Below are 16,683 nucleotides of genomic sequence, written 5' to 3'. Positions count from 1 at the left end.
TTTCTAACACAGCAACACATCCCAAAAACTAACCCCTTCACATCTATAAGTCTACTACTCTCTGATCTGAATGTAGTTAGCAACTGAGGCTTCATGGGCCACTTGAGTAAAGCATTCCAAAACTTCCCCATACTCTGCAAAGTAATTCCTTACTGCTGCCTCAAAGGGCCTGTCAATTATTCAAAGAGTATAAGATCATAAGATATAGGAGCAGAATTAGTCCATTCAGACCACTGAGTACGCTCCACCATTAGATCATAGCTAATTTATTTTCCCTTCCAACCCCATTCTCCTGCCTTTCCCCCTAACCTTTGACATGATTACTAATCAAGAACCTAACAACCTCCACTTTAAATGTACCCATTAACATGGCCTCAACAATGCTCTGTGGCGATGAATTCTGCAGATTCACCATCCTCTGGCTAAAGAAATTCCTCCTCACTTCTGTCCTGAAAAAACATCCTTCTATTCTGAGCTTGTGTCCTCTCGTCCTAGACTCCTGCACCAGAGGAAACATCCTCTCCACATTCAGTTTATCTATGCCTTTCAGTATTTGATAGGTTTTATTGAGATCCTCCTTATTCTTCTAAACTCCAATGAGTACAGGCCCAGAACTAACAAACATTCCTCATGCATTAACCCTTTTAATCCCCAGGAACACTCTCATAAACCCTTTCTGGACCCTCTCAATGCCAGCACATCCTTTCTTAGATTTGGAGCCCAAAACTGCTCAGAATATTCCAAGTGAGGTCAGACACATGTCTTATAAAGCCTTAGCATTACAACCTATCTTTTACCTTCTAGTTCACAGAGACTGTGAACCTTGGTTCTAAATATCCTCTCTGTAAATCTCTCCAAGAATTCTGAAAGGCTTGATTCTTTCTTTGAATCCCAAAAGTGTATCAGCCAGAAGATTAATTCTAGATCACTCTGCAGTAGTAAATGGGTGACAGTGACTGGATTGCGAGGATGTTGCTAAAGCACAAAGATTGATAAAATCATGCCTGCTCTTCTTCGAAACGGCACCAGTGATATGTTTTTCAATGTTGCTTAGCAACCAATTATTCAGAGAGTAGTAATGAGGAAAACAGACATGCAATTTGTTCTGTTTGGAATTTCCTGCATAATCTGCACTTACTGTCTCTGCAATTTGTTCCAAAGGGAACAGCTACAGAACAGAGGGACGTCCCTTTAGAACAGAGTTGAGGAATTTCATTAGCCAGAGGGTGGTGAATTTGTGGAATTTGTTGATACAGATCACTGTAGTGGTCAAATCACTTGGTATATTTAGAACAGGGGTTGATAAGTGCTTGATTAGTAATCGTGTCAAAGTTACGGGGAGCAAGGGGCTGAAAGGGATAATAAATCAGCTATGATGGAGTGGCGGAGCAGGCTAGATGGGCTGAATGGAATAATTCTGCTCCTGTGTCTTATGATTTTATGATCAAATGACAACATTGATAAAATCATAGTCATGAAGCACTACAGCAAACAGGCCCTTCAACCCATCTAAATGGTACTGAAGTGTTAATCTGCCTAGTCCCCATTGACCCACAAATGAGCCATAGCCCTGCATAAACGTACTAATCCAAACTTCTCTTAAGTGTTGTAATCTAACCCGCATTCACCAATTCCACTGGCAGCTCATTCCACCAATTCACCAGCCTCTGAGTGAAGTTGTTCCCCCTCAGGTTCTCCTTAAGTATTTCACCTTTCACCCTTAACCTATGACCTCTAATTCTAGGCTCACTCAACCTCAGTGGAAAAAGCCTGCTTGTATTTACACTATTTATTCCATTCATAATTTTGCATACCTCTAGGCGATCTCCCCTCAATCTCCTGTGCTTCAGGGAGTTAATTCCTGGCCTGTTCAACCTTTCCCTATAATGCAGGTCCTCAAGTCTAGGCAACATTCTCATAAATTTTCTCTGTACTCTTTAAAGTTTATTGATATCTTTCCTGTGGGCAAATGACCAGAATTGCACATAACACTCCAAACTTAGCCGAACATAATTTGATACAGAGCCCAATAAAGAGATTTGAGGCAATTTGTAGCAAAGCTAGGAATGAAGTGTTATAGCCAAAAATAACAAGCCTGATTTTAAAAAATGGGTGGCAGGGTGGAGATATACTGTGTCTCTACCAAGGGAGGTGTAAGGCTCTCTTTCTCTCTGCTAGCATGCAGGTTATCCTTGAGCAAGGTGTAGTACCTGTTTAGCTCCCAGATCAGGATTACATGAAGCCATGGGAGCAGATGGTGAATTGTTCTATGAGCAGCTGATGCATATCAATATTCTTTCTACTTCTCTTCTAATATTTATATCTGTGCACTTGTAATTTCCTTTGGGATCAATAATGTATCTATCTATCTATATCACGTGTCCTGGTTACGTGACCTCTGATGCCAGGCAGACAATCTCTGAAGAGTATTGATAATGGCTGGGGTCACTCATCTTGTAAAGACACTGCCCAGAAGGCGGCAATGGCAAGCCACTTCTGTAGAAAAATTTGCCAAGAACAATCATGGTCATGAGACCATGATTGTCCACGTTATATGACACGGTACGTAATGAATGAACGATTTAATGAAGGAATTCCTGTGTTTGGGATCTCACCAGCCAAAGGCATGGATGCCAAAGCAAGGGAGATCGGAATTGGGGATGAGAAGGGTGCCAAAATTAAGCATTACAGAGTTCCTTAATTTTAATACCCTTCGAGTATAGTCACTGGTCACAAAATCACATATAGGGCTTACCAGAAGGCCATTCTGTCCATCATATCCCTGAGACCCACTATCAGATAATTCCTTTGGGGTCATTTATACAAGACAACTTGATTGAATAACCCTAGAAAGAGATGCAGATTAGAGAAGGGTATTGAAAGGAGGAGATTAAGCAGAAGTCTCATGGGTTGTAGGAGTGGAGGAATTTATAAAGATAGGAAGGACCAAGGCTCTGAAATAGCAGACCTTGGTGTGAGTCCAGAGATAAACAAGAGACTTGTGTCAGGTTTTCTGCCTGAAATATACACGGCCCTCTCAGAAGATTGTGCTTCCTTTTACTTCTAATGTATCCCACTGCAGGGGCAATGGCGTCAGGGACCTTTGAATCTTCTCTGAAGCCAGATACTCACTAAGTGCTCGCAGTAGTTATGCTCTCCGAGCAAGTTAATCTGCTGCCTCATGGGTCAAAAGAGTTACATCTGTTCCCAGGCAGTCTGCAGTTCAGGCTGCATGGCGGCAGAGAGAATCTGATACACAGAGTGTTTACGGGGGCATTTCCTTCGAGCTCCAAGGTACCCAGGCTCAGTGTGACTGTGCAGGCTCAACACTTGGTGTTAATGCGTGAAGGACTTTGAAAAGAAACATAACAGAACAGAAGAAAAACAAATGCACTCATTGCCTCCTATAATTTAGTTCATTTTTACTGATAATATAAGACCATAAAATATTGAAGCAGGTTTAGATTGTTTGGCCCATTGAGTATGCCATACCATTCGATCATAGCTGATTTATTATCCTTCTCAACCACATTCTCCAGCCTTCTCCCCATAACCTTTGACCTGTGTCTAATCAAGAACCTGTCAATCTCCACTTTAAATATACCTAAAGACTTCGCCTCCGTAGTCACCTATGGTGATGTTTTCCAAACAATCACCACCTTCTGGTTAAAGAAATTCCTCAGAGACCGAGATGTTCTTTTCTTCTAAGGCTGTGCCTCTGAACTGAGACCACCCTAACTTAACCTGTACCACCACCATGTGCATCCTCCTGAGCCTGCTGCTTCCTGAGGAATTCACTTTTCATTCACTTTGTCCCGCCGCTCGCTGACTCTGCCTCCCATTCCTGGTTATTTTATATCCAACTTCTCCAAGGTCTGACGAAGAACTACCAACCTGAAACTGTTTTGTTTGTTTTTTTTCCCTCTCCCTCTCTCTATCTATTGATGCTGCCTGACCTGATGAGCATTTCTAGCCCACTCTGAATTTATTTTAGGTTTCCAGCGTCTGCAGTATTCTATTTTCACACCGGTCCAGTGTTTCATAGTGAGGTCTCTCTCTGTTTGTACATGCTTCAAATCTGAGCTCTGGATCTTCCCCACTCCTAACCTCTCTTCTCAGCTGTGGTACATGTTAATACATAATATTTTACCAAGCTTATGAATATTTATGTATTGCATTGATAGAGTCATGCAGCACAGAAACAGGCCCTTCAGCCCACATTTGACCACCCATTTACACTAATCCTGCACTAAGCCTGTTCGATGCTGCCCACACTCCCATAAGCTCACCCAAGATTCAACCACTCATGAAGGGGCAATTTGCAACAGCCAATTATCTTGTACGTCTTTGGGATGTGGGAGGAAACTGGAGCAATAGAAGGAAACCCACTGGGCCAGAGGAAGAACATGCAAACTCCACGTAAATAGCACCCGAAATCAGGAATGAATCCAAACCTTTGACGCTCTGAGGTAGCAACGCAGTGAACTGCACAGAGTGACTTGATGTCAAAATTTCGCACATTTGACCAGTACATTGGTCTTATATAGAATATAGTTCTAACTAATGCCTCTGAATCAGAGGATCGATGGTCAAAGCTTCACTCCACCAACTTGAGTACAAAACTTAGTTTGATCTTTCCACTGTGGGAGTGGTAGTTGTCTGGAATGGGCTGCCAAGGGTGCTGGTGGAAGGAGCTGTGAAAGAGGCTTTTAAAAGACATTCAGGCAGATGTGTGAACAGGGAATGGAGAGAGATGGATCATGTGCAGGCAGATGGGGTTAGTTTCGTTTGGCATCATGATCAGCACAAACATCGGGGCTGAATAGCCTGCTCCTGTGCTGTACTGCTCTATGTTCACTGTGCTACTAAGGGAATAGTTTCACTTCATTCATTAGTTATGTATGACATGGCAATCATAATCTTTCCATGATTGTTCTTGACAAATGTTTCTACAGAAGTGGTTTGCCATTGTCTTCTTCTGTGCAGTGTCTTTACAAGACGGGTGACCCCAGCCAATGTCAATACTCTCTGTAGATTGTCTACCTGGCATCAGTGGGTGCATACCAGGACTTGTGATATGTACCAGCTGATAAGCCATCCTCCACCTGCTCCCATGGCTTCACGTACCCCTGATTCCGGGGGGGGGGACTAAGCAGGTGCTACACCTTGCTCGAGGGTGACCTGCAGGCTAGCGGAGGGAAAGAGCACCTTATACCTCCTTTGGCAGGACGTCTATCCACCCCGTCACCCAGACACTGCATTATCACTGCCAAGGTCAAAGTCAAGTTTATTATCATATGAACAAATACAAGAAAAAACTTGCAGCAGCTTCACAGACACAAAGAGTCAGATAATCAGCATTCACAAGGAAAATATAAACATTAATTCTACAAAGTTTTAAAAGAAAAACACAGAACATTTGAAGTCGTTTTAGTTCAAAGCTATCATAATGTTGAAGTAGAGATTAGACTTGTGCTGGTTAATTCAAAGAACTGAATGGTTAAAGGCAAGTAACACACACAAATTGCTGGAGGAACTCAGCAGGTCGTGGTGAAGGGTCTCTGCCCAAAACGTCGCCTCTTTCTTCGTCTGCCTAGATACTGCCTCCAACATTTTGTGTGTGTTGACCTGACTATCTTGGTACATGTGGCAATACAAAACCAAAACCAATAACATGGCAAAATGACCCACAACCTGGGTTGTAAACACAAGGCATTTGTAGAAACTGTGCCCTCAGAGTCCAGAGTATTACTGAAATGGGTTAAATTTTGAAACCCCTCACCTCCTCAGAGTTTAGAAGAATGTGGGTCACATTATTCCAACACACAAGATGCTGAGGAAACCCGACAATGTAAGCGCTGAGATGTTTTCACTCGTGGGAGAATCACGAATAAGGAAGCATAACTGCAAAATAAAGGCCTGGTCTCTTCAAACTGAAGTGCATAGAAATGTGTAGAGGGTCATAAGTCTCTTGAATTCTCTGTCCCCATTGTGGTAGAGATCACATCACTGGCTATCTCTAAAGTGGAGCTGATAAATACTTGAAGGACCAAGGAGCTGAGGGTTATGGCACAGGAGAGGAATTGAAGGCAGAGGTAGATCAGCCTGAGTAGATCACATTGAATGTTAGGACAGACTTGAGGGACTGAGTGGCCTACCCCACTTCTATTTTCTTGTGTTCCCCTCTTGCTTGCCCTCCCCCAATTGTAACACATTAATATGTGTGGCTGTAAAGCGAACCGGTTATCTGAAGACTGAACAAACGAAGGGAAGCGGGGCACTAGTGAAAAGATGTCAACTGTGAGGCTGATCAGAAAAATAATGTGTGGAGCTGTCCATTAGCCAGGCAACGGTAATTAAAAACACTGCCTCACTGATACTCAAAGCATCTGTGCTGAAATCTGATCCGTATCCTCTGTTTGTTTGGTGGCAGACTAATTCAATTTCCATCTTTATATGTGGCGGATGGAGAAACATCCCTACCAAAGGAGATGTAAGACGCTCCTTCACTCTGCTAGCCTGTAGGTTACCTTTGGGCAAGGTGTAGCCATGCCACCCCCTTGCCCCCCCCCCCACCAGTCAGGGTCACATGAAGCCATGGGAACAGGTGGTGGATGGTCGTATGAGCAGTCGGTGCATATCACAAGTCCTGGTTATGCGATCATTGACACTAGGCAGACAATCTCTGAAGAGTATTAATAATGGCTGGGGTCACTCATCTTGTAAAGACACTGTCCAGAAGAAGGCAATGGCAAATTACTTCTGTAGAAAAATTTGCCAAGAACATTTATGGTTATGGAAAAGACCATGATCGCCCACCTCATACAACATGACACATAATGACAATGATATATATTATATATCTATTACCGCTGTTGCAAAAACAAAAAAACAAATTTCATTGCATATGTCGGTGATATTAAACCTGATAACCTGATTCTGATTCTGATTCATGGGTAAATTTTGCACCTTTACTGCAACACAAAGGGCAGATAACACAGCAAATTGTTAATAAGCATTTCTTGGTGTGAGTTTAAGGGATTTTAAAGCAATGGCATCATTTTCTTGAAGTAATGTTCTATATAATCTGTCATTGCAATGACAGGTGAGATATAGAGAGAGGGTAAATCTTTGAGAGGGGATTAGTTGCAGATGAAATAGATTAGATATGTCATTAATATTCCAGAGTGAGATAGTAATAGCAATGGGAAAGGCATGTAGGTTGTTCCTTGGGAATTATGTAATTGCATATTTTTAAGCTAGTGTCAATGTGCTCATTTCGTAACCAAGAATCTTCAAAAGCCAAGTCATTGGGTATATTTAAGGCAGAGGTGGACTTGTACGTTACTAGTAAGGGTGACATAGGTTATGGGGAGAAGGCAGAAGAATGGGGTTGAGAGAGATAATAAATCAGGCATGATGAAATGACAGAGCAAACTTAATGGGCCAAATGGCCTAATTCTCCTCCTATGTCTTAAGGTTTTATGCTCCAAACAAGTGCACATTACATAACCATTCACATTATCCTCACCTATTCTCTCTTTATCCTGTCTTCCACACCATCATTCCCCTCTACTTTCCTTGATCTGACCCGAGGACCTCACTCGTACCTCCCCTACACAGTAATTCAGGGTTGCATGCAAAACTGTGGCCATCTTTACTTGACCTTCTCTGCTTGCATTATGTACTCCCAGTTGCTCTGCATGCATCACGTAACCAATTTCTACCTTTGGCCTCCCACTATTTTCCGGGAATTGGAGTGCGATTGCGAGGAAATGAGATGTGCTGGGAAATCAGTTGTGCTGGTCTTATGGCCTTCTGAGACGAGGGAGTCAGTCAGGCCACTCAGGATCAGTGTCACCTTGTCCTGTTGGGAGCTGGTTCCTCTGCTTCTGTTTTTGACCCACGGGTGGTTTAGATGGTGTCAGATTCAAGATTCAAGTTTATTTATCACATGTACATCAAGACGCACAGTGAAGTGTGTCATTTGCATCAACAACCAACACCACCCAAGTGTGTGCTGGGGGCAGCCCGCAAATCTCTTCACACATTCCGGCACCAACAGAGCCTGTCCACAATGCTCAGCAGAACAACACAGAGCTCAGCAACAACAGCAAAAGAAGCCCCATTCCTCCCTTACCACCTCCCCCCCCCCCAATACACAGACACATTCCTTTAACCCAAAGAAAGTCTTTATTCTTCAACCTCTAGCGGTCCTCCCACAGCCTCCACTGCTCCAGGGAAGACAACCCAGACTTGTCTCCTCTCCTCATAGCATGTTCTGCAATTGTGCTGTAAAAAAAATCTTCCCTCGTTTCTCCCATTGAATATTTTACCCTGCACTCTAAACATGGTCTGATTACGCACACGCAACTGCCACAAGGAAATCATTTCCCTTCAATGATGCTATCAAAAGCATTCACAATTTCCAATACCTCTGTCCAACAATCCCTCAATCTTTCCAGCTGATATGGGAATAAGCCCGGATCCTCCAGTCACTCCACGTGAGAGAAGCCCTCCATTCCTTTGTGTCAATATTCCCTGCACGCTCTCCTGGACCTCAACATCTTTGCTTTAGTTGTGGAAACTGGAATTGGTTTGGATTAGTGTTCTAGATCAGACCTAAATAATGCTGCAGACGTGAATAATGCCCCAAATCTTCGTGTCTTCTGATGAATGTGTACAACAGCTGGGCAATATTCAATGAACTCACATCATGTACATTTGGGGATTAAGTTCTGGACTTGGATGTGAAGTGACTTGTTGACTCAACTCTTGTCTCTACCCTTTCTGTCTTTCAGCCAGTGTTCTCCGTCACAACAGGGCTAGCGACTAACCCCACCACAGCCTTCAACCCATACCTGGGACCTGTCTCTCCAAACCTGGTGCCAGCCGAGATTCTGCCCAGTGCACCGATGCTGGTGACGGGGAACCACGCCGTTCCGGTCCACACTGCGGCCGCTGCCCAGAAGCTGATGAGGACCGATCGACTGGAGGTGAGCCCATAGCCCACGTGCTCATTCCCTCTTGCCCCGCTGAGGGAAATGGAGGCGCTTTACAGCCCTGTACGGCCACTCTGCCCCAGTGCAATAGCGTGCTTGTCACAGAGCTTTGCAATTTCACATTGCTGCAGCCAATCCATTAGCGCTGGAAATCTGCTTGGGCTGCCCTAGCTGGATCAAGGAAGGCAATGCTAGGGTCCCACCAACCAAAAGCCAGTACAACAATTGTAGCATTCCTAACAGAAGAGGTTACAACTAAACTTATTTGTCACCAAACATGGGTAGCTCAATTCTTGGGCCCACTCCTCAGGACCAACTGATTATGTTATAGCCAAGTTAAGAGTGAAACTGAGTTGCCCCAGAGATGCCAGACAAAATCCAACTTGATCAACTAAAACCAACAAACTGCAGGTGCTGCAGTTCTAAGATTAAAACAGAGAAAGCTGGAACCGTTCAGCAGCTCAGGCAGCATCTGTGGTAAGAGAAACAGAAGCAGCTTTCCAGATAAAATTTGCTTTTCTCCGTCCTCAGAGGCTGACTGACCTGCTGAATATAATTCCAATCTGCACTTCCATACTGACATGTCACCCATGGCCTCCTCTACTCGAAGGTTGGAGCAGCAATAGCTCATATTCTGTCTGGGTAGTCTCCAACCTAATGCAATGGATAATGATTTATCTAACATCCAGTAATTTTTCATCCTTCCCTGTCCTTTTCCCCCACTCTGGCTCCCCTCTTACCTCTTCTCTTCTTCTCACCTGCCTATCACCTCCCCCTGGTGCTCCACCTCCTTCCCATGATCTACCTTCCTGTCCTATCAAATTCATTCTTCAGCCCGTTAACTTTTCTACCTATCACCCCCCCCCCCATCTTCTCACTTTATTCCCCCCTCTCCCACTTACCTGGCTTCACTTATCACCTTCTAGCTTGTACTCCTTCCCCTCCCCATCTTCTTATTCTGGCATTGTCCCCTTTCTTTGCAGTTCTAATGAAGGATCTAGGCCCGAAACATCAACTGTTTATTCCTCTCCATAGATGCTGCCTGGCCTGCTGACTTCCAGCATTTTGTGTGTCTTGCTTTGGATTTCCAGCACCTGCAGAATCTCTTGTGTTTATGATTTCCAGGTCAGATTTGTTTTCCTCCCTCCTCAGATGCTGACTGACCTGCTGAGAATACCCAGCATACCCTGTTTTTATTTCAATTTGATCAGTGTCTCTTCTGTGGCACTGTAAACATTGGAAGAAAAAACTTCAAGCAGCCAACAGCTAGAAAAGCTCCTTTGCAAAATGAAAGGGGACACTTCTCAATTCAAGTTTAAAGTTCAATTATTATCAACGTACATAAATATCATCATATACAACTTTGAAATTCACTTTCTTGCAGGGATTCACAGTACATTCAACTATATATAAAAAATAAAAAAAGCTGGAAGTACTCAGTGAGTCAGGCAGCATCTGTGGGGAGTGGAGAGAAAATTAGTTGTTCATGTTGATGGCTTTCCCTCAGAGACCCAACAGTTTGGCATTTCTAGTAACGAACAGCTCTGAAGCTTTCAAAACATGGAGGCTTCATCTATTAATTATCAAGTAATGATTCTTGGTAAAGTCACACATTGAACGTTTCAAAGTAAATTTGACTTACGTAAAGTTTATGTGTGGTATTTTCAGAAAGGATAGTTCGGAGTATCAGGGGATCAATATGCACTCTCGAATGTTCTGGTGTGAGCTGTGCGTCTGAAGAAGACATGGGGTGGGTTGTGAGGTGGTATGTCTGAAAGGCGGCACAATAGCATAGCAGTTGGCATAATTGATTTAAAGCGCTAAAAATCACTAGTCATGGTTCAATTCTCACTGTTGTCTGTAAAGAATGTGTACGTTCTCCCTGTGACTACATGGATTTCCTCTGGGTGCTCTGGTTTCCTCCCACATTCCAAAGATGTACGATTAGGGTTAAGACAGTAAGTTGTGTTTATGTTAGAGGCAGGAGTACGGTGACACCTGCAGGCCCCTCTCAGCACAATCCTAGCTGATTTAATTTGATGCAAACGATGCGGTTCGCTGAATGCTTTGTGCACACGTGACGTTAATCTAATCATTATCTTTAAAAAAAATCTTTAAAAAAGGATTGGTGGAAGCAGATTTAATGAAGAATTAGGTTATAAAGGAAAAGCTTGCAATATTAAGAAGAAAGGACATCTTTTTCAAAGTACAGACAAGGACACGATGGGCCAAATGGCCGCTTCCTGAGCTCTGCCATTTTGTAATTCAAAGGTATCGAAGAGTAGAAACATCCCCCTCCCTATTTTATTGAGAGGTACTGGACAGTATCAGGTCCTTCCAACCTAACAACCCCGCACTACCCAACTACACCCATGGCACCAATTGACCCGCTAACTCAGATGCCTTTTCAATGTGGGAGGAAACTGGAGCACCCGGAAGGAACCCATACAGTCACGGGGAGAACGTACAAACTCCTTGCAGTCAGTGGCAGAACTGAACCCGAGTTGCTGGCACTGTAATAGTGTTACGTTAACCGCTACCTTCCTGTGCTACCCCTTTGTATGTAGGGTCACAGAGTCATAGAAAACTACAGCACAGAAACAGACCCTTCAGCCCATCCAGTCCATGCTGAACCATTTAAACTTCCCAGTCCCATCAAACAGCACCCAGACCATAGCCCTCCATACCCCTTCGTCCATGTACCTATCTCTGCAATGTTGTGTGTTGAATGAGCAATGCAGTCCTGAAATTATTACAACTGACTTAAGAAGTTGTGCTCAAATTCAACATGCTTGTACTCTGCAAATGTAGATAATAGGTGACAAATTCCCATCTGCGATATACAGTTCTTGTAACCGTAATACCAGCAATTCTACTTAATCCTTCAGACCTGGAATATTGTGTTCAGTTCTGGTCACCTTATTATAGGAAGGATGTAGGAGCTTTGAGAGGGTGCAGAGGAGATTTAGAGGATACTGCCTGGATCAGAGAGCATGCCTTATGAGGTGAGGCTGAGTGAGCACGGGCTTTTCTCTTTGGAATGAAGGAGGATGAGAGGTGACTTGACAGAAGTGTATAAGAGGCATAGATAGAGTGAACAGCCAGAGACTTTTTCCCCAGGACAGAAATGGCTAATACATAAAGGTATCATTTTAAGGTGATTGGAGGAAAGTATAAGGGGGGATGTCAGAGGTTAGGTTTTTGACACAAAGAGCAGCAAGTGTATGGAACACCATGCCAGGGGTATTGGTCAGGGCAGATATATCAGGGGTATTTAAGAGACTCATAGAAGGATGGTAGAAAAATGGAGGGTTATATGGGAGGGAAGGGTTAGATTGATCTTAGAGTTGGTTAAACGGTGGACACAACACCATGTGCTGAAGGGTCTGTACTGTGCTGTAGTGTTCTACATTCTCTGTTAAACCATATTCTTGCCAGGCTTGATTCTGTAGTGACACAGTGAGCAGAGGTCCGAGGATTAATCTTCTTTTAAGTGGAGCTTACACGTTGTCGCTCTAACTGTGTGTGTTCCCCCGGCCACTCTGATTTCCTCTGCGGGTTGTAGGTTCACTGGCAAACACCCCCTCCCCCATCCCCCAGTCTGGAGGCAAGCGGAATGAGTTAATGGGGATGTACGGAAAATAGAACTGGTTTGCTGCAAATGGTACCATGGACAATATTTCATAATGTCACTCACCTGGAAAGGGGACAGCAGGATAGTGTATTGGTTAGCACAACACTTTTCAGTAAATTCTATTTTTGATACAGTGGATTCCAGTTAATTGGGCTAAGTGAGTGGGCAAGGGTCTGGCAGATGGAATACAATGTTGGTAAATGCAAGGTCATCCACTTTGGAAGGAAAAATGGAAGAGCAGGTTATTATTTAAATGGTAAAAAAAAATTGCAGCATGCTGCTGTGCAGAGGGACTTGGGAGAGCTTGTGCATGAATCACAAAAGGTTGGTTTGCAGATGCAGCAGGCTATCAAGAAGGCAAATGGGATGTTGGCCTTCATTGCTAAAGGGATTGAATTTAAGAGCAGGGAGGTTATGCTGCAACTGTACAGGGTACGGGTGAGGCCGCACCTGGAGTACTGCGTGCAGTTCTGGTTTCCTAACTTGTGGAAGGATATATACTGGCTTTAGAGAGGTGAAAAGGAGGTTCACCAGGTTGATTCCAGAGATGAAGGGTTTAGACTATGAGGAGAGATTGAGTCACCTAGGACAGTATTCGCTGGAATTCAGAAGAATGAGAGGAGATTTTATAGAAACATATAAAATATGAAAGGGATAGATGAGATAGAGGCAGGAAAGTTGTTTCCACTGGTAGGTGAGACTAGAACTAGGGAGAGTAGATTTGGGACGGAGATGAGGAGGAACTGCTTTTTCTAGAGAGTGGTGAATCTGTGGAAATCTCTTCCCAATGAAGCAGTGGAGGTTACCTGAGTAAATATTTAAGACAAGGTTGGATAGATTTTTACAGAGTAGGGAAATTAAGGGTTACGGGGGAAAGCAGATAAGTGGAGATGAGTCCATGGCCAGATCAGCCATGATCTTATTGAATGGCGGGGCAGGCTCGACGGGCCAGGTGGCCGACTCCTGCTCCTATTTCTTATATTCTTACGTTACCTCAACTCTGAACTGATTCCACAACCTACAACTCACTTTCAGAGACTTGGCAACTCATGTTCTCAGTATTATTTATTTGTTTAGGTTTAATTTGCATAATTTGTCTTCTTTTGCACCTAGTTTTTTTTCTCAATCTTTTTTTGTGTAGTTTTGTATAAATTCTATGATACCTGTTTATTTTCCTGTAAATGCCTGCAAGACAATGAATCTCAGGGTAGTATATGGTGACATATACATACTTTGAAAATGAATTTACTTTGATTTTTGATATTGACATTATTTGATAGTCAGCACGATAAGTGTGCACTGAAGGGTCTGACTGTGTGCTGAATTGGGTGCCACAGTAGCATAGTGGTCTGCATAACACTATTACAGCTTGCGGTGTCGGAGTTCAGAGTTCAATCCTGGCATCCTCCTTAAGGAGTCTCTGTACATCCTCCTGTGGAATGCATGGTTTTCTCCGTGTTCTTCGGTTTCCTCCCACCGTCCAAACATGTGCAGGATAGGTTAATTGGTCATTGTAAATTGTCTTATGATTAGGTTAGGGTTAAATCGGGGTGGTTAGGGGTTACTGGGTGGTGGGGCTCAAAAGAGTAGATTTGGCCTATTCCACTGTGTATCTCCAAATAAATTTTAAAAAGTAAATAAATAAAAGTGACTCTTGAAGCTTGGCAATCAGAATTAGTGACACATAGTTGCAGACTTTCTTCAACTCTAGTTAAAAACAATGCCTTTCAATCGGTGGATACAAATTCTATTACCAGTCTGGTGCCTTATACAATGTTAAAAGCCAAGTTCAAAAGCAGCAGTACATGCCCTGTTACATCTCTCTTGCTCACTCTCTCTCTCTCTTTTGTAAGAGGATTTGTTAAATAATTAAAGTGTCACACAACTGTGAAGAAAAACGTGAATTGGCCAGTGCTGTGCAGAGGCATTGTAGTATGCCTGTATGAGGCACAAGGAGAAATTCTTTCTGAATGGTGAGGTGAGATTAGAAGAACTCTTTGTGACGGCTTTGACTCCCTTGAAATTATACTGAGAGGGGATTATGTAATGACTGCAATATGATAAGCAGGAAAAGGCAATTATCCTGACTGAAGCTTCGGTGGAGCTGAGAGACTGGAAGCTTTCTGCGTTGTTTTGCCTCTTGTATTTCCTCAGCCGCATGAGGATGTCAATCATTGATCCAAGACGGAGCTCAATAGATTTTTAAATGAAAGAGTGTTGGTTATAAGAAGGTGAATAGAGAAAAAAAATGTGACAGCCATTGTTGATTTGGATACAGATTCGGATTTGTTTACTGTCAGAGAATATAGGAAAGTACAGCACAGAGACAGGCCATTCAGCCCATCTAGTCCATGCCAAACTATTTAAACTGCCTACTTACATCAAGCTTCACTGGGACCATAGCCCTCCATACTCATTCCATCTATGTACCTCTCAAAACTTCCCTTAAACCCTGAAATCGAGCTCACATGCACTACTTGCACCAGCTACTCATTTCCACACTCTCACGACCTTCTGAGTGAAGAAGTTTCCCCCCAAGTTCTCCTTAAACTTTTCACCTTTCACCCTTAACCCATGACCTCTAGTTCTAGTCCCACCCAACTTCAGTGGAAAAAAAACCTGCTTATATTTATCCTATCTATACCTAATCAATCTTTCCTTATAACTCAGGTCCTCCAGTACCGGCAACATCCTTGTAAATTTTTTCTGCAATCTTTCAACCTTATTTACATCTTTCCAAAAAGTAGGTGACCAAAACTGCACACAATACTCCAAATTAGATCTCACCAATGTCTTACACAACTTTAACATAACATGCCATCTCCTGTACTCAATACTGTGATTTATGAAGGCCAAATGACAAAAGCTTCTTTTATGGGCTTACTGAATTCCTTACTTACATGAAGAAAATGGTATGTACATAGTAAAACACGTAATAATGCCATTGTGTTTGGTAGATGTTGGCGTCAGAAGCAAGGCGACTCTTGCGGGCTGCCCCCAGCACAATCCTCGCTGATTTGAATTTGACTCAAACAACGCATTTCACTGTACGTTTCAATGTTTCAAGTATTTGTGACAAATAAAGCGAGTCTCTTTCTTTAATTACTGGTCTTGCTGAAAGTTGAAGGGCTAATTAGCCTGTTCCTACCGCTTCCTCAATTTCTTTTGATTTCATTTAAATTGCGTTACTATTGTCACATGTTAGGAGTACAGTGAACAACTTTGCACGTCAATCTTACCGATTGTTTCAGTGCATTGGTACATGGAGGTAGTACAAAGGGAAAACAATAACAGAATTTGGAATGAAGTTTTACAGTTACAGAGAATGTGCAGGGCAGGCAGGCAATAAGGTGCATGGACCATAATGAAGTAAATTGTGAGGCGAAGGATCTATCTTATCATACGAGGGAACCATTCAATAGTTTTATAACAGCAGGGTAGTTGCTGTCCTTGAACCCGGTGGTGCATGCTTTCAGACTTCTGCATCTTCTGCCTGATGGGAGGGGAAGAAGAGAGAATGTCTGAGATGTGGGCTTCACTGGCAAATTCAGCACTTATTGCATGTTCCCCATCCGTTCTCAGGAAATTTGTGGTGAGCTGACCAATGTTGCTTTTCACATCCTCAGGAAGTGCCACTGGCCCATGTGGGAATAATGTATCAGAATAATAGGCCTGAAGCTGGACCACACCAAACATCAGCTCATAGGTCATAGAACATAAAACAGTACAGCACAGAACAGGCCCTTCAGCCCACAATGTTATGCCAAACCAAATAAATTAGTAATCAAATGATCAACTAAACTAACCTCTTCTGCCCACATAATGTCCATATTCTTGCATTTTCCTCACATCTAAGAGCCTATCTTAATATCTCTTAGAAGTCCCTGATGTATCTGCCTCTACCTCCACCCAGGCAAGACATTCTAGACACCCAGCACTCTCTGCATAATAAAACTTGCTCTTCACGTCTTCTTTGAAATTACTCCCACTCACCTTAAAATTCAAAGTTCAAAGTAAATTTATTATCAAACTACATAAATGTCACTA

The 16,683-nt window shown here is 43.0% G+C and overlaps 1 protein-coding gene across 8 annotated transcripts in view; it reads left to right on the top strand.

The window, feature by feature from the left end:
* LOC140196176 (muscleblind-like protein 1) overlaps positions 1-16,683 on the top strand; it is a 322,691-nt gene that overhangs the window by 247,078 nt on the left and 58,930 nt on the right. For all 8 annotated transcript variants that reach the window (XM_072254943.1, XM_072254940.1, XM_072254936.1 and 5 more), the window contains one exon: positions 8,802-8,996. In XM_072254943.1, the coding sequence (XP_072111044.1) occupies positions 8,802-8,996 (195 nt within the window). The remainder of the gene's footprint in view (positions 1-8,801; positions 8,997-16,683) is intronic.

The sequence above is a fragment of the Mobula birostris genome, chromosome 4 (assembly GCF_030028105.1).
Source record: "Mobula birostris isolate sMobBir1 chromosome 4, sMobBir1.hap1, whole genome shotgun sequence".
Taxonomy (NCBI): Eukaryota; Metazoa; Chordata; class Chondrichthyes; order Myliobatiformes; family Myliobatidae; genus Mobula; species Mobula birostris.
Note: the sequence above shows the minus strand (reverse complement) of the source record. Positions and strands in the feature narration are given on the sequence as shown.